Raw genomic sequence first — 17,950 nt, forward strand, 5'->3', positions numbered from 1 at the left:
TTTCGAAAACAATAGATTGTCTTATTTTCAGTAGCAACCACATACTTCAACATTTCAGCTTGAATTTCAATCTACTCAGTTGAATTACTGTTTCTGTGAATTCATTGTCGCATTGGTGACATGGGCAGACCTTATTCAGCCCTGTCAGTAGTATGGGGTTATGCGGAAATATTTCCAATGGTTTTTAGCATTGCACTCTTATTCAAGCTTTTAGGGCTCATCAGCTTTAATTGTTGACACTTTGCATTCTTAAGAGTATTCATGTAGTTTTAGTTATATTTTACAGTGTTGCATTAGGCAGGACAAGATGTGCAAGCTACTGACAGCTGCCCTGGAACGACTCACCCGTGATGGAGCTGAATGATGTCTGCACATGTCAGACAAGACCATGAATCCATAGCAACAGTATATATAATAGTATTGAATTTAGTGGAGTGCAATTTGTATAGGTATTTGTGTTGATTCCACAGGTTGTAGACTTATTAGAAGCCAGAGTGTTGGAGGGAAGGGGTGAACCAGTTCCTTATCTTCAAGCTGTATTCAAAGGTTCACCATGTGACACTAAAATTGGTTTGGAAAGACGTACATTTGTGTTCAAGCATGCCATTCAAATACTCAGTGAAGGTGACCTTAGTAACAAGGTATTGTGTGATATTATTCTGTATGGAATCAATAACCTGTGCCTCCTTTTTTGTTTAATTCCTTTGTATTTATGGTGACTTAGGATGCAATTGTCACCTGCTTGCAATTCTAATGAAGCACTACTTGTTTACTTGTTTTAAGATTGTCTTTTAACTTTCATGTAGATCAGTATAGTACATCCAATTTCACAGTAGCAGATATGTAGAGTTCAAAATGTGATCTATCCAAGTAACTGCTATTGGTGTCTGAGATACATACACAATTTTATAAATTATAGATTTATTATTTTACATGTATGGAAACTTCTATGTACCAGCTTGTAGTTTATTTGAGTTAGTGAGGAAGTGAAACACATAATTCTCAAGTTTTAATTATTCAATAGCCAGGACAATCTTTCCTGTCAGTTCTTATCATTGTTTTTGAATTGGATAAAAAGTTACCATATGGACTGTGCTGCAATTTAGAAAATTATACTTAATATCCATGCCCTTTCTAACTTATGTTTTCTTTGTATAAACCTATCAATGTCAGATGGCCACTGAAATTGTTGGATTTTTACTAATGGAGGTAAGGAGAGTAGAATTTCAACAGAGGTTATTCATTCAATAGTTGTTCATGCAATAATGACTGTCAGAATAAGTATAGTTTTGAAAAACACCTTTATATTTACATTCAGGGGTGTGCCTTTGTTATACTGCTACAATTGTCAATTTCAGCATTCACAATATTGTTTTGCTATAAATGAAAAAATAACCAGGGTTATAAGATTCATGTTTATGTCAAAAAGGGCATTATATGGTTTGAAATATATTTCTTTGAATGTGATATTTCAGCTTTCAATGTGAAGCCTTATAGCTTAATACAGCTGAGCCCAGGATGAGCTTGGGCTGAATGAGTAACCTGGCTTGAGAATATACTTTTCTTTTATTTGCCTTCTAGCTGGATGCCTTTCCTGGAAAAATTCTTGCTGAACTTGCTGATTTATTCATAAATGCTATTAAGACTGGTTCCTTCAGTAATGGAAAGTAAGTAAGAAATTTTTTTAGTTGCACAGGTCTCCATGCACTTACAAGTGGCTTATTTTTGTCTACTAATAGTCAATGGGAGGCAACAAGTATAACCAAAAAAAAACCAAACAAACCAAAAAAACAGCATAACAACAAAACAAAACAAAGCAGCAAAACATGACGCATTCATTTGCATTTTGATGGATGTTTTGTGCATTCATTTTGTATTACTGTAACAGCCCAATTCAAATAGCTTATTTCAATTTTCGCTCTATACAACCCAAGGTTATTAATTTAGATATACATTTCTCTGAGCATACCACTTCATTAAACAACAAACCTCACCACAAGGTTATAGGGATGAGACTTAGGAGGCTATAGGGTTTTATTCCCAAGAGCCTTGCAGTTATGTAAATTATTATTATGCAATATTTTAGATGACTGACTTCTGGCTTTTATGACATTTGATAAGTTTGCTAGACTTCTTGTGTGTTTCCTCTTCATGTTATTTAGCCACATATAGGGATTATTATTAACACCTTTGTTCTTATCTTGTATAGAACTTTGGAGCTATTTCCAAAGGTGCTGTCTGCCGTTGCAGCTAAGGATGTCATTCCAATGCCAGGAGGTACACTTATGATTATTGTGAAGCATATACTCCTGACTTCAAATGAAATTACTTATCACACATCACTGTCCAGAAAAATTACTTTCAATTGTGGAGATGTAATTTTAGAAGAGTAGTATCCTCTAAGTTGTACATTAGCTTTTAAATTGAAGCTGTGGTCAGGCTATAGTGTTGTATCACTATTTTTATTTAATTTGTAGTTTTGTATAAATTCTCACCTGCTGGCGTGTCACCATATGTGCATGATATAATATTAACACTTTTTCATGGTACCTATGCTACCTGTAAGAAAAGAGGACACAACATGTATTCCTGGGTATGAGCTCTCTCCTCCATGTCTTTATGGACCCATTTGTGATGGTGTAGTCTGATCTTCTGGGTGAGTGTGGTCCTGTTAAGGACTGTTGTCAGTATTAGCGACTGACATTTTGACAAATTAGGCAGAAGTCATCACCCGAGTGATAATGACTGTGATCAGGACCCTTCCTCTCATCATCAGAGTGAGAGCTCAGGTGGTCAAAACATCAGCTACTACCAATGACAGTCCTTTTCAGGGCTACACTCACCTGGATGTTCATACTACACTTTCACATGTTGCCTCCAGGTTGAACCATTAACCGAAGGACCCAGTTATGTTACCACCTCCAAGAATCATAATTATTATAGTAACAGATGAACAGCAATTGGTGCATTTTGCTTGTTTTAATTCCTTGGTCATTTCCAAGGTTTGGTTGACCAAAAATCCATTTTGCAATAAATTAAATTTTATTTTTGATAATAGATTGTGGTGGTGAAATGGCAGGTCAGGAATATAAAAGACATCTTCTGAACACATTGTGTTCTAGCAGGTAAAGTATGACTGAGGCTTAAATGAAACTACCTGTATAGCAGAGATGCATCATACTCATAACAAGATACACTATAAAACATGTATAAACGAAACATGCTTGTAAACTACTCTTTGTTTCAGGTGCAAATTATCTTGTGGTAATATTCAACTTTACTTGACTACCTTTTATCACAAAAGGTGTGATTTTTATTTCCTGGGATGATATGCCCCATACAATGTTTAAGTGCTTTAGATATAAATTTTTGGAGGTCTCTCCTGTTTCTGTGGCCTCAGTTGCTTATTAAAGCAATTTGTGAAATTGTCCGCTGCATATCTTTATTATCACTCAGTAAAAAAAAAAAAAGACCAGCAGTCATAGATAATGCACTCTTAGGTGTATCATTTTGAGGCAAAAGATCAAGAGAAGAAAACTCTGTAAACAAAAGTTGTGTTACAATGCAAATATTCATAAGTAACTGTAAGAGGGATGTTACAACACAAAGTAACAAGTAGCAAAAAAAAAAACCAGATGTTAAAAGAATGAAATAAAAATTACTTAAACAAATAAAGGGAGAAGTAGTAACAATGATTGAAATTCATTATAAAAACAAACATTAAAATAGATTAAGAATTTTGAATTAAAAAAATAAATAAATGCAGTGTCTAGTCAATGAATAGTTCTACAAAAAAGGCTCTAAAAGGATTTCTTTGCTTCCCCATTACTCCTAAGATATGACATCAGATAAGGATAGGCTGATACTTAGAGATCATTGCTATGTCAGTCATAGTTGCAGACTGGGATCAGTGACTTGGTGCAAACTGATTTTAAAGGGGGTGGAGGTGCTTTTGGGGGAAACAACATGTAAGTCTAGGAAAGATCTTAGCAATATCTTTGGTACTACCCAACCAAATATCAGAGGTCACTGAATCCCTAATCTACCAAAGATCTTCTTGCAGTAGGGAGCTCTCATTCCCTGATTGACCATCAAATTGGTTGCAGTTGGGAGCTCTTAGCAGAGCTCGTTGAATTCATAATTTGCCAACAAATCTCTTGCAATCTTGAGCTCCTACGAGAGCTCATTGACCATTCAACTTACTGCAATCAGGAGCTCTTATTAGAGCTCAGTGAGTCCCCCATCAACCAACAAACTTCTTGCATTTGGGAGATGTTTTCAGAGCTCATTGACTTCCCCAATCAACAAGTAAACTTCTTGCATATAGGAGCTGCTGTCAGAGATCATTGACATATAAATCACTGAGTCAAAATACTGAACCAAGTCAAAATACAACCCACTGGCCTTTGCAGTGCAGAAATAGCATAAAATGCCTGTTAGAAAGATAGACAATGACCACAAGGTAATTTAAACTTGGGCTTTTCCATAGGAAGTCAGAGTAATGACTGGATCCAAAATATACCCTTTGACTACAATCACATCCATTCACTTGAATGATTGGCTTTTTTCTTAATTTTCATGTTTTTTTGTCTCTTGTTTCAGATGGGACCCACAATGTGCTATTCATCTGGCTGCTGTTTTCAGGTTAATTGAGATTTTTTACTTTCTTGTGGCTATTTCTATACCAAACTTCAATATTTTGTTTTTGCATTTAAATTAAGTTCATCTATTAATGTTAAAATTGTTCAGCTCTCAGTAATTTATATACCTAATACACAGTGATTGATACTCCAAATGTGATAAATTTAGAAAACTGTAGATGAGGGTGTCATCACCGTTTAAATAGAAAAAAGGCAATAATTAATTTAACATAATTATTAGACATCAAACGTTAGATAAAGAGTTCATGTGTTTACAGGGATGTGCCAATGACATCAGATGAACTACATTTTGTAATGGAGAAGATAGTGAGGTGAGAACTAAAGCCTATTCATACTCATTTTCTTAGCCCAGTACAGCCATGTTGCTGCATGTTGCTGTTATTATCCTTTTTTTTTATAAAACTAATAAAGATGAACACTAAGGAAATTTATTTATTAGTGAATAAAACATGAGCTCTTCAAATGTATTCTAAAAATATTGGGTTTTATAGTAAGGGCACAATAAGACTCAAAAGGAGGGGGATTATTTGCTGATTTATTATAATTTCAGTTTTATGAAAGTTTTTGAAAAAAAAACTGAAAAAAACATGTAACCTCTCAGCACTATTGCCACATTGCAAGCATCTTTGATTTTTTACATTGTATGATCAATACTATTTTTATTCTTTAATTTCTAGAGCCATGAAAGACCTTGACCTTCAAGAACTACCTCCATTGGTGTATCAGTTATTGCTACTTTCTACAAAGGTATTTCAGTCTTGTTTACATCAAAACATTTTTCTGTTAAAAGGTCTAGTTATTGATGCAATTTCATGTGTATTTTGTAGGGTCACAAAAAACTTCTTTTGGAAGGAGTAACATCATTTTTTAACAACTTAGATGAAACATGTCGCAAGGAGGACAAAGAGGATAGGTATGCTGTCTTTTTGTATTTTTTTTTTGGTACAATTGAGGAGATTTTTGGTGTAAAGATGAAGCTTTTCAACCATATGTTTTATGAAATAGAAGATAATTATAATCAACCTCATGGGGATGCTATCTCCAAACTGTAGGTTGAATGAAGCTCCCCTCTCTTTACGTGGGTGTCTAAAACCAACCTGGGCGGGAGTCTAAGGCTAATCCTAACCTTCACCTTTTACAATTAAAACAATCACCAATTCTTAACTAATGGGCTGTATTTTCCTTGATCTCCATTAACCCTTTACACCCTAACATCAGTATGCATATTCTCCATACTGTTCTCTGGCTGTTTTATAATCTGCAAACTTCAACTTGGTATGTAATCCAAATATGGTAAACTGGTCATATGATATTGGGTATAAGAAAACCCAAACTGGAAGATCAAAAAGCACTCGCCAGGAGCATTTGTTTAACAATCAAAGCTTCCTAGGTTAGTGAACATCTCCTTTATTCTGGTAACCTCCATGTTTGATTCAGAGGTGTTACTGAAAGGAGAAAGATTATGCTAGTCTCTCTTAGGTGTCGAAAGCTTAATATGCTCTGTGTTTGAACTTGTAGTTCAGAGGTTCAGACATTATCTAAGGATCAGCTGAGGCATATGGAAGGAACTGTTATCCTTCATATTACATTTGCTGTGAAACAGGATCAAGACTTGGGAAAGGAGTTTATCAAATATTTAAAGGTATTCAGCAGTTCTTCTTGAGCAAATGGGTTTCATAAAGGTTTACCTCTATTCTTCTTTAATGTTTTTGTTTTCCTTTTTTTCTGAGATATTTTAAATAGTGCTAGTTGTCATTAGGATTTTAATGGACTCAGATCAGACTCAAATTTTTTGTTTATCTCTTTTTCTGTCCTTGCTGTCATGAAGAATCTTTAGTATGTGTTCACCTTCACAGAACCATCCATTGGTTATTAACTTACAGATACCAAAGAGTTGTCATTAAACTTTGCATTTGGAACATTCCTGTGGACAATGATTTCTGACTTTTGATGGAAATTAGACTTAATTGTCAAGAAATTATCCAGATGCTATCTACAATTTAATCCCAGAAAAATTTACACATAATCATTGATTTAGTGACAATGAACATTTGTTATAAAATCTTGCATGTAATTTTAGAGTAAACTAATGCATGAAAAATATATACTGAAGTGCTCATGACATGATCTATTCTGCAGGTTCATCAAAGCTCTTCAGGGATGATTTTGACACCTTTTAATGTTGCATTAGCTCTTTCCATTGCACAGATCCATAGATTTGAAGAAACGGTAAGTCTTGTTTGCGGAATGTAAATTGGCTACCACAGAGGGTTTAAAAGCTGAAATTTTAAGTTGATAATTCCAAATTATCTTGTTATATTCCCCAACTGATGCAGCAGCACACTTTCTTTTGGAACTTACCCTCTTGGCCTAGTATATGGTATGGCATAGCACTGTGGTGATTTCTCCATGTCTAATTTTGAAGGAAATGTTGCTGTGAATTCAACTTTGGCTGGGGTCCAAATCCTCCAAAGGGATTCACTCCAGAATTAACTTTGGTAGTTGAAGCAGTTGTAACTTGATAAACCACTTTTTAATCCAACTTTCAGATATTTGACTTCCTGAAGGCTGCAGTGCTTAGAAGTTTCAAAGATGAAGACAGAAGAAAGCAATCCAAATGGGCTAGAGGTAATCTGATTTAGCTGTGGTAAGAAAGGGAAAAATTTTGATCAATTTTTTTTTTTAACTTAAACAAACTCACAGAACTACATTTTTGAATGAATTTTATCTTGTTACTAGCTCGTTCCCCTGTAGAAAACTGTAATAGCACACAAGATAACACTGTTTTGAGGTTTAAAACTTGTTCATTGAACTGCAGCAGTTTGTCCTCTCTATTCATTACAACTTTTCAATCAATTTTATTAACATTTTGCTGAGTTCTCATCAGCCAGGAAAAATTTTTATCTGGCTGGATACGGTACCAAGTTAGCTGTCTAAGAATTCCAAAGATGAGAATTAATTTTTAGCTCTACCTTTTTGCCTCAGACAAAACAGGACTTTTATTGGTTTGCTATAAATGTTCATTTTCGTTACATGTTAGTCTGTTAAATTTGTTAACCCATCTCAGCCTATCAAATAAATTAATGCAACTCTTTCTGACATGTGATTTTTTCTTCTTCCAAGAAAATATCCCAGCATGTTCTTCAGTTCAGGATCAAATTCTAGAGACAGTTCAGAACAGGTACAAAATTAATTGTGACTTAAAATGTCCAAAAATTAAATATTAAATGGCTAGTTCTGAAGATCATTAATATGAAGCAAATCCTGTACTCTGTGTTTGGCTATCAGTGTGGGTAAGATGGGCCAATGCTACCTACTTGCGATTGACCACTGCAAACCAACACAAAAAGATAAAGGGCTTTTAGCAGGTTTACATACTTCCTATAAATTTTAGACAAGAAAACACGACACTTTTCCAACTGTATTCATTTGGAAACTTCAGAGTCACCAAATTGATACAATGTCAGACATCAAAACAAGAAAATGAGTCTTTGACTGGTTTTGAGAACTTGTTCTACATTTTGTGGTATGTAACCTTTATTGCCATACAATAAATAACTTTTTGGCAATCCAGTCTCTAAATATGTAAATTTTATGTGCTACAGTTTGTTTGGATGGGATCATGTCACTCAGGGATTGGTGCAGTTGGGATTCATGCTAATGGATGCATTTGGTCCGAAGACATTCGGTAGGGTTTTTATATTCTGTTTTAAAATTTGTGCAGTGAAAGAGTGTTTATTATTGGCTGGGCTTTACCTTTGTGACTCATGAGAGCAAGACACATTTTAACAGATCTTTTATTCTACCTGTAAAAAAATCAGTGGGGAAAATTTTGTCACTTTTCACTGGAGAATCTTTGCTGATGCCTCTTTCTGATGGACACCTCTCCTGAGCAGCTCTTATTGTCTTAGCCACTAAGAACTCACATAATGATTTTAATTTCTCTAACACAGACCCTTTTTGAAATGAGAGGATTTTGGTAGATGTAGATTTATGGGTGTTGTTTGTATCCAAGCTATTCACATGTTTACTGCAAATGCAAAGTGTCCAAAAAATGATGCAGATTCGCTAACAATGTAAACTCAAGATATCCAATTGCTTGAGATTTCCATTTTAGTGGTCATTACATTGACACATATTGGTGTATTTATCTGGCTGCTGAGATAAAGGTTGTATTTGAGTAAAGACCTTCTCTCTCTTTCAGACTCTACATCATCACCAATCCTCTCTCCAACCCAACACTCCTGCAAGCTTGGATCTTCAGTTCTGCTTGATACTTTTAAGGTAGTTGTAAGGACTTTTTGTCAGCTAGGGTTAACATCAAATGTGGTTTGGGAACTTACAGTGATTCCTTAACAATATCTCATTTTATCACTCTCCAAGGAGCTCTTAAAGAGCCAGGCTAAACATCGAAATGATCAGTGAAGCATTCAGTGATAAAAAATCTTAACTGGCCAGAAGCAAACCAGATATACATGATACTTTTAATGCTTTAATGTGGACAGTATTAAGAAAATTATCAATATGTTTTAACAAATTAACTTTAAAGTATTTAAATCAGCTTTCTAATTCAGGACCAGAAAAAATTTCTTATCTTGCTATAACATATATATTATTTTCACTTTTTGATAATTAACATTAAAAGTATAGCAGCACAGAGAGAAATAACCAATCATTGGAATTAAATAGTTTTGAGGAATTACATCTTATAGCATTGGATTTCTTTTTTTTAGGCCCATGAGATGGTTCGTTCTGAAATACTTCAGCAGATCCTTAACAGAGTGATTACCAGGGCAACGACACCTGTTCATCATTACATTGGTATGTTAGAACTAAACAAACATGGTATGGATACAACTTAAGCTCAAGTTCAGTGAGATTCGATGAACATTTGTTGTAGAAAAGTCAACTCTGTTTAACAATCAACAACAGAAAGCAACTACTGCATGGTCAACTTTTTAAATTGCATAATATACAATTTGCTTTGGAAAACAAATGAATAAAAAATATCCCTTTCGGTGGCAACTCAGTTATTTCCCCTGCATACCTTATTAAATCAAGTTATAATTTTAGAACTTTGAAGTTCTGAAATATTGGTGATGTTATGCTCAGATTTGATGTGATTCCAATTGATGTTTATTTTGTAGAACTGTTGGCCAGCACAGTGTCTTCAGCACCACATGTGCTACTAGAATTACTACCAAGGGTAAGTCATTAATTTTTCGTGAGAGGGCTAAAAGAAAAATGTACTAAAGTAGGTCTAAACCATCTGTCAAGTTTTTTTACAGGGCACTTTTCAGTTTTGGCATAGTTTTATTAAACATTTTTTTTCTAGCTTACACGAAGAAGGGGTTGATCGCAAAGAAAAAGTAAAATCAATTAGTAAGATTAAAGGAAATATACAGGCTGTGTATTGTTATTGCTCATCAGTCTAATTTTTGGTTCAGATTTTTTTTCATGTGTGTCAAATGTTTTGTCATTCATGATGATACTCTGTCTTGTAAAGCTTAACTTTGCGCTAAAAGTGAAATAAAACCACAACAGTATTATAACAACCATTAAATGTTCATTTCTTCCTTGGGCAGGTCAAGGAGGCTTTAGACTATTTGTCATTCTTACCTCCAAAGTCAGCAGAAGGTTTTTTGAAAGCTATCCAGGTGCTGTTAGGTTGTGTTTTATTGCTTCTTTTTTGCTGTTTTGTGGCTTAAATTATATTTATTGTTTATAGTTTTTGGACAATTAATCATAATTTGTTTTTCTGCTATTTTGAATAGCCCCTTTTGAAGATCAGTTTGACTTTGAGGGACTCTCTCATGGTTGTGCTACGAAAAGCAATGTTCTCAAGGTAATCATGAATGTTGTGGAATGATTATGTATTCAGATTTATAAAGTTATCTCTAGAAATGTATTTGCAATGCAAATGATGCATGTAGGTAGTGAAGAACTCCACTGTAAATAATAATAACCTTAATTTTCTGTCAGTAACTGATAATGGCTTCTACATGGACACCCTGAATATTGCTTTGTTGATTGATGTATTCCAGTATTGTGTTTAACCAAAGTTTTTTTTCTTTGAATGGAAAAATGCTGCTCTAACCATGTACAACCATTCAGTTGCAAGTTGACTCTGCCAGTAACAGTATTGTTTATTTCTTCTGAAGACAGGAGGATGCACGTAAGATTGCTGTAGCAGGATTTCTCTTGATCCTTAAAAATTTTAAGGTACAATTTATATTGTAGGCCTTACATGTCAGTGTCATGAAAAAAGAAATGCCCAGCAATTTTTTCTGATCCTTTTGTTCCACTACATTCATCAGGTGTAATAATTTTTTCACAATTTTCCTCTGAAAGTGAAGCAAAGCAATTAATACTGTAATGGTTGTAAATCTCATATAAGGGTACATATGAGGGTATATTTAAGGAAAATTGACTGAGTAATTCAAAGAAGGAAACTGGTAGAAAATTCGCCTCCTTGAATGGTTTTGCTTCAAGGTCTTTCTCCATCTTTCATGAGATATTGTGGACTTGTTTTAAAAGTTTTTTTTTTTCAATCTTTTGGTTTGTTTGCACTTTATTTCAGATTTTAGGGGGAGGTATCACGTCAAGTCAGCCTGCAAGTCAGCCAAGTCAGCCATCACATTCCAGTCAAATTCAAGTAGATGTTCATGTTCGGGGTGGTAACATGGGAAATGAAGCACTTTGTTTGGAGATATTAGGTAAATTTCAGAAAAGAACAATCCTTTAGTTTCCCTAAATGAACAGCAACTTAACTGAGATTCCATGTTGTCTATGTATGGTAGTATGGATGAATCTCAAACTTCCCTCTTTCTGCTTTATGGCCCTTTAAATGATATACTTATATGGTGATGGGGCTACAAGCTAAACTTTTCCATGTCACTATTTGACAACCTAAAATGATCAAATGGTTGCCCAAAATAAAATTTTGGTTGCTAGGGAAAAAAAAAGCAGTTTCAGTGAAAAAGATGTCATAACATTTATGCAGATGTTTTTCCATGTTTTTAATTAATAATTGGAGGGCTCAGAGCAAGAACGATCCCTTGATTTTTCGGCCATTTTTGAAAGTGTCCACATGCCAAAATGCAACTACTTCTGAACACTTTCAAAAATGGCCGAAAAATCAAGGGATCGTTCTTGCTCTGAGCCCTCCAATTGCCCACCAACACTAAGTGTTAACTATGTTACAGCTTCCTAAATGACCACCAAATGCAGGTCTCCAATTGGGCAATCACCTAGCGGCTGTGTCATGTAGAGTCTTCCTTGTAGATGAGGTTGGAATTGTAGATAACCTTTGTATCTGCTGAAAGCTATGCATGTGCATGTGTTTTGTATGTAGGGAACCTACGAAGATGTCTCACTCAGCAAGCTGATGTAAGAGTGCAGCTTTATGAGGTGTGGATAACTAGTGCTTCATAGCAGACTGTAACAATTTGGAGATCGTATTTATTACTCAGTCATTCTTAATTTGTTTGTCAATCATAACCAAATGCCATATTTTAAAATCATGTGATGGAGAATTGTTTTTACTCACAGTTCAAAAATTAAAGATTCTGTGAGTTCATGTAAAAAATGAAATGTCTCAAGAAAAAGTAGTACAGACAGCCAAAAAGACTTGAAGTTTTGAAATAAAAATGTTAAAAATTCAATATTTGCACATATTTTCAATTGCTATAAATGAATTGATTTTGATGTTATTACATGTAAGACAGTCTTGCATGCTTGTGGAGTTTCAAGTCATAAATGTAATTGTCAACCAGATGTTAATTGAAATACTTACATGTGGTATGTAAATTTCATTTACTTGGAGGCTGTCTCATTACAATGACTCCGTAGATACCACATACCAGCACTTAGAGAATTGCAGCTTAAATAAAAGTTGCAGGAAATTCAGGTTGTTTACTATTAAGCCATTGCCTGCAGCCACCAGGTCCACTTAAGCATTAGAAGACTTTTTTGGTGTTTATATGTAGCTGCACATAAATAAGTGAGGGGTTGGGAGAATTTGAGAAAGTTATGTAAACCTGAGAAAGTGCAGACGTGGGTTTGCACATTTTTCAAGAATACTTTCAAGCTGCAAGTGCTTCGATGAGGCTATGTAAACACAGAAAAACGTGTTCTATTGCTTTTGTAACTATTTCTCAAAATTCCCTCATCTAACACCTACCACCAAGGAGAGTGTGCATACTATCTTAAAACTTTTATAATTATACTTTATTTGTTCATTCATCCTCTTGCTGTTTTTAGGGGCTCTTCCATGTGTTATGTAGGAACCCTCAGTTACAACAACCAATTCTAGATATGTTAAGCAACCAGGTAATATGCAAATTGTTGCATAATACTATTTCTATATGGTAAAGATTCTAGTGGGCAGTGTTTGAGTGAAATGTTTGCACTCCTATGTAGTTAACTCAAATATTACTTGCTCATTGTCACAGTTCCAAAAATATTTGGAGTCTGATGAAACAGTTAATCCTCCAGTAAAATTAGAGCCTTGTTTATCTGCTGCAGGGGATCAGATTTACCTTACAGAGCCACTGGTTAGTAACTCCTGATGTTTCTGTCATTTTTAATTGTTTCCTATTCATCTCTCTGACTTGTTTGGTTCTGAATTTTTGTTTAAGTTATGTAACAAGATCTGTTGCTAAATTTTAGGCTCACCTACTGTGTTACTTACTGCACTCAATGGGAAAATGTATTGAAAGTCACAATGAGGATGAAAATGATGAGAAGGGTATGTAAGTGTTATTAATAAAGCTGCTTCTCTAAAACTATAAAGGAGTTACATGTGGTTGAAGGTGCATGAATGTGTTGTGATTGGTTGCTTTAACTAGAATTGCAAAGGCAATTTCTGCATGTTTACTTTTCTCTCGGCTGCCAGTGGACTAGAACATTTTTTGTCAAAAGATCACGTTTCCTGAAATTTGTTTGCAAAACAGTAATATTCAAATTACTCTTGCAGATCTTAGAGGTTTCTAAATGAATAAAGCTGCCTGTTGCACTTGCAAATGAGATTTAAAGAAGCTTTGTTTGGTATTTCAGAATCAATGGAACACATCCTAAATGAACTAGAGGATTTATTCCAGTCTCTTGTTCGCAGGATGAACAAATCAGAGATGGAAGACTTTGAACTGGTAAAGTAATGATTATTAGAAAAGGAATATTTCAGTTATCTGAAGTCCCTACATTTTGTTGTAATAATCTTTCTATGCTATCTACATGCCGAGAAAAGAATACAAGAATTAAAACATGAAATGTGTTGGGAAAAAAATATATATATATATTTATTAAAATTCTAAATTTTATTTCATTGACTGGTATTTCTTGTACCTTTTACAGGATAAGTCTGCAGACTTTTCTCTTGTCTCAAGTGTTGGTATCAAGAATAACATTCTCGCTCTTCTAGTTCTTGGAGTTTATGAGGTATGTGTATTGCATTCTTATTATCATGTCAACACTGTCTGGTGATAGTTGAATTTTCCCAGTTAGGTGAGATTTTATCCTTGTGAATAAGTGTAGTTTTGTTGTGTTAAAGTGTAGTTTTGTTGTGTTAAATACGATCACTATTGTCATTTAATTAACTTTCTATTTTCTTTGTTTATGAGATTTTTTGTGGGAGTCGGTCATGGGAAGAAAGGGGTTTGATGTTTAAAGGGCTGATTCTTCACATCCAAATGATCTTTCTTTAGTAAATAAGTAGAGTGATGGTTCTTGGCTTGGAATCTAGTGTAATTCATCCTTTATGATGAACAAATCGAGAAAGAAACAAGTGATTTACTTATATGTTGACTGGAAGATTTACACAAATTCTTCCAAATCAAATCAAAATGTGCTCATTGACAGAAATAGTGCGGTCATATGAGTTGGTCACTTACAGAACAAATTACTGAACATGGGAAACAACCAACCAACAATCAGACAAACATAGAAATGTTCTATATACCAAGGTTGCAAAATTGATATACCTTTTATTAAAAGTTGGAATAATGTGGGGTGAAAGAAAGCAAAATTATTACAAGTGTATCAAAACAATGGTACTGTACATGTTTAATATTATAATTGTGTTAAACCCAAAAATATCTGTCTCCTTCCCCTATTAGGAATGTATAAAAGTATGGAATTATATCTTTTAATAATACTTTAGATTCTTTTTGTCTAGATTTTGCTAGAGTACAGTTTCTCAGAAGGAGAGCTAAGGTAAGTTCATTAAGTAAATTTTGAATTTCACATAGCTCTTGGCATATTAAGAAAAGAAGCAGATAAATGTTCCAATGATATATACTTGTGAGAATTCTGTGACATGGTATGAAGACTCTGATAATGTTTTTTTTTTTTGCCCGAAGGTCTCAATTTCTGTTTCCCTTGCTGCTCTGTCTCAAACACGTTCAGTTACCTACAGATCAGCTTAAAAGTTCCTTTTGTTTATCTTATCTAGTGGGGAATCAGTGGATGAGATTCTACAATTATTTGGAAATTACCACCAGCTTTCAGAGATACTAAAGGAAAAATCAAACTCTGCTGGTAAGTTTTTTTTTACACCAGAACCAAGAAAAAGTTTATTTTCTCCTTTTTTGTGCTCACATGTATGGGATATATATATGTTATTTGCCGGCTGGGAGGTCCGTATGGTGAAAAACTGTGACCGAGGTCTTGAAAATACTGCCCGAGGCCGTAGGCCGAGGGCAGCATTTTCAAGACCGAGGTTACAGTTTTTCACCATACGGACCGACCCTTAGCCGGTAAATAACATATTTATTGTTTTTAAACTGGACGAAATTCTTTCCGAGAGAACCCGAATGACTTATGGCCGTAAATACGGCAAGATCTTCCATAAACTGAACAATTTTTGAGTGAGTAAATGGTAGTTAAAATAGAGGTGATGCAAATTTAAGAGACATACCTCAGCGAAACATTTTCATTTCCGTAACGATAAAGGTGATTTAAAAGACTTCCAAACAAACTTTGAAACATTATTTTTACAAGTATCTGTCACAATCTGACACCTGTCAATTAGAGAGCGCGTAAGAAAAAAAAAGCGTAGGAACATTTGAAAACCAACAGAACTAGTTTGGCAAGGCCTGTCACGACAATGTTTTCTTAAAAATCAGTTAATGATCTAACGGAAAGTATTATTTACTCTCATCGACCATTCATTCATGTACGAAGATTTACCTCTGTTCATTAAGTAAACGGCGAGGAAAGTAATTGTGAGTAAATTCAATTTTTTATTTTGAAGTTGTGAGAGTTTGCTCGTTTGTTTGCTGTAATGGCGTGTTTAACTCTGATCTTTCCTTCACAAAAACTAAATTCGAACGGCACACTCCAACGAGACACAAGGGAATTTAATGCAGCCTTTTCTCAATTCCTTCAATTTCTGTTGTGCAATTTAAGGTACAAATATCCAAATTGAACGGAATTGGAAAGACTCACCAGGAGCGTATATTTGTTGTAGAACTTAAATTAAAACTTCGCTCGCTTTTTTTTTACTATGAACAAATTGCTCGAGAAAATTCAGATATTAAATGAATGAAAGTTCCATCGTTCAGTTTAACTGTAACCAAATACCTCACGTTTCAACTTTCTGGGTACTTTTTGTGAACGACTAAAATTAATTGCACTAAAATAAATATATTTATTGTTTTTTTAGAGGGCACGGTAACGAATCTTGCAATCTGATTGGTTCTTTACCCGGTCAGTATTTTCCTATCTCTGCCCACGGGCCACGGTAACACTTTCGTGAGTCGCCGAGTACATCCCAACTTTCGTTGTCATTTTTCAAAAATACCTCGTTTTCCGGCTGGGCAGTATTTTTAAGCAAACACGTCGGTCACTACCTCAAGCCGATAAATAACTTATGAATCCTCCCTTTTCTCTCTATCAAATCACTTTGGTTGACAGAAAAATATTGGTTTCAGAATGAATTTGTATAAACAATAGTGTCATTACGTTGGTTGACAAGCGGCCTAAAAACCGTCTGCAATTAATTCTGCACAACAGAAATTGAAGGAATTTTTTGAGAAAAGGCCGCATTACATTCCCTTGTGTCTCGTTGGAGTGTGCCGTTCAAATTTAGTTTTTGTGAAGGAAAGATCAGAGTTAAACACGCCATTACAGCAAACAAACGAGCAAACTCTCACAACTTCAAAATAAAAAAAATTGAATTTACTCACAATTACTTTCCTCTCCGTTTACATAATGAACAGAGGTAAATCTTCGTACATGAATAATTGGTCGATGAGAGTGAATAATACTTTCCGTTAGATCATTAACTGATTTTTAAGAAAACATTGTCGTGACAGTCCATGCCAAACTAGTTCTGTTGGTTTTCAAATGTTCCTACGCTTTTTTTTTCTTGCGCGCTCTCTAATTGACAGGTGTCAGATTGTGACAGATACTTGTAAAAATAATGTTTCAAAGTTTGTTTGGAAGCCTTTTAAATCACCTTTATCAATACGGAAATGAAAATGTTTCGCTGAGGCATCTATCTTAAATTTGCATCACCTCTATTTTAACTACCATTTACCCACTCAAAAATTGTTCAGTTTATGGAAGATCTTGCCGTATTTACGTCCATAAATCATTCGGGTTCTTTCGGAAAGAATCTCGTCAAGTTTAAAAACAATAAATATGTTATTTACCGGCTAAGGGTCGGTCCGTATGGTGAAAAACTGTGACCTCGGTCTTGAAAATGCTGTCCTCGGCCTACGGCCTCGGGCAGTATTTTCAAGACCTCGGTCACAGTTTTTCACCATACGGACCTCCCAGCCGGCAAATAACATATATATATGTGCATGTGGAAATGACGGGGTGTAAACGAGGTGTAAATAGACATCAGGAAACAAAGCGCCATCTGCCAGTTTTTTGTTTCTTGAGCCCTTTCCCCTGCCCCAAACATTTCACCTAACTTGTGTTTTGAGATAATCTGTGTTCTGGTGTGAATTCAAGGAAAGAAAGGCCGCTCTGCAGCTGTTAAACAGGGAGTTAAAAGTATGCTTTCACTGGAATGTTCTGCATCTTTGTTGAGAGCATTTTTCAGGTAATGCATTTTTCACATCTTGTTTTCAAACAGTGTCTTTGTAATGAAGTGATAAGCTACATTGTAGTCATGCACATAGTGGCATAGTTGCACACACAATTATTACTCATTTAGAGAAATCATTATCAAAATGCAGCAAGTTAAATTAGTTTGGTCATGGTTGCTAAATGAAGATGGAAGTTCACATTGAAAGAGTATGAAAGGAAATAATTACTTCTAAAGCTAATCATTTGTTTTT

The 17,950-nt window shown here is 34.7% G+C and overlaps 1 protein-coding gene across 2 annotated transcripts in view; it reads left to right on the plus strand.

The window, feature by feature from the left end:
• Nucleotides 1-17,950, plus strand: part of LOC131799053 (Fanconi anemia group I protein) — a 29,835-nt gene that overhangs the window by 511 nt on the left and 11,374 nt on the right. For both annotated transcript variants that reach the window (XM_059116722.2, XM_066163726.1), the window contains exons 2-31: nt 471-641; nt 1,174-1,209; nt 1,582-1,667; nt 2,210-2,277; nt 3,059-3,125; nt 4,603-4,644; nt 4,919-4,972; nt 5,339-5,408; nt 5,489-5,574; nt 6,180-6,303; nt 6,801-6,890; nt 7,211-7,289; nt 7,785-7,842; nt 8,267-8,349; nt 8,866-8,945; nt 9,395-9,482; nt 9,809-9,867; nt 10,247-10,318; nt 10,436-10,506; nt 10,823-10,883; nt 11,242-11,377; nt 12,016-12,071; nt 12,924-12,992; nt 13,115-13,216; nt 13,332-13,410; nt 13,719-13,810; nt 14,016-14,099; nt 14,836-14,873; nt 15,112-15,197; nt 17,622-17,712. In XM_059116722.2, the coding sequence (XP_058972705.2) occupies nt 471-641; nt 1,174-1,209; nt 1,582-1,667; nt 2,210-2,277; nt 3,059-3,125; nt 4,603-4,644; nt 4,919-4,972; nt 5,339-5,408; nt 5,489-5,574; nt 6,180-6,303; nt 6,801-6,890; nt 7,211-7,289; nt 7,785-7,842; nt 8,267-8,349; nt 8,866-8,945; nt 9,395-9,482; nt 9,809-9,867; nt 10,247-10,318; nt 10,436-10,506; nt 10,823-10,883; nt 11,242-11,377; nt 12,016-12,071; nt 12,924-12,992; nt 13,115-13,216; nt 13,332-13,410; nt 13,719-13,810; nt 14,016-14,099; nt 14,836-14,873; nt 15,112-15,197; nt 17,622-17,712 (2,378 nt within the window). The remainder of the gene's footprint in view (nt 1-470; nt 642-1,173; nt 1,210-1,581; nt 1,668-2,209; nt 2,278-3,058; nt 3,126-4,602; nt 4,645-4,918; nt 4,973-5,338; nt 5,409-5,488; nt 5,575-6,179; nt 6,304-6,800; nt 6,891-7,210; nt 7,290-7,784; nt 7,843-8,266; nt 8,350-8,865; nt 8,946-9,394; nt 9,483-9,808; nt 9,868-10,246; nt 10,319-10,435; nt 10,507-10,822; nt 10,884-11,241; nt 11,378-12,015; nt 12,072-12,923; nt 12,993-13,114; nt 13,217-13,331; nt 13,411-13,718; nt 13,811-14,015; nt 14,100-14,835; nt 14,874-15,111; nt 15,198-17,621; nt 17,713-17,950) is intronic.

Source organism: Pocillopora verrucosa, chromosome 1, assembly GCF_036669915.1.
Source record: "Pocillopora verrucosa isolate sample1 chromosome 1, ASM3666991v2, whole genome shotgun sequence".
Taxonomy (NCBI): Eukaryota; Metazoa; Cnidaria; class Anthozoa; order Scleractinia; family Pocilloporidae; genus Pocillopora; species Pocillopora verrucosa.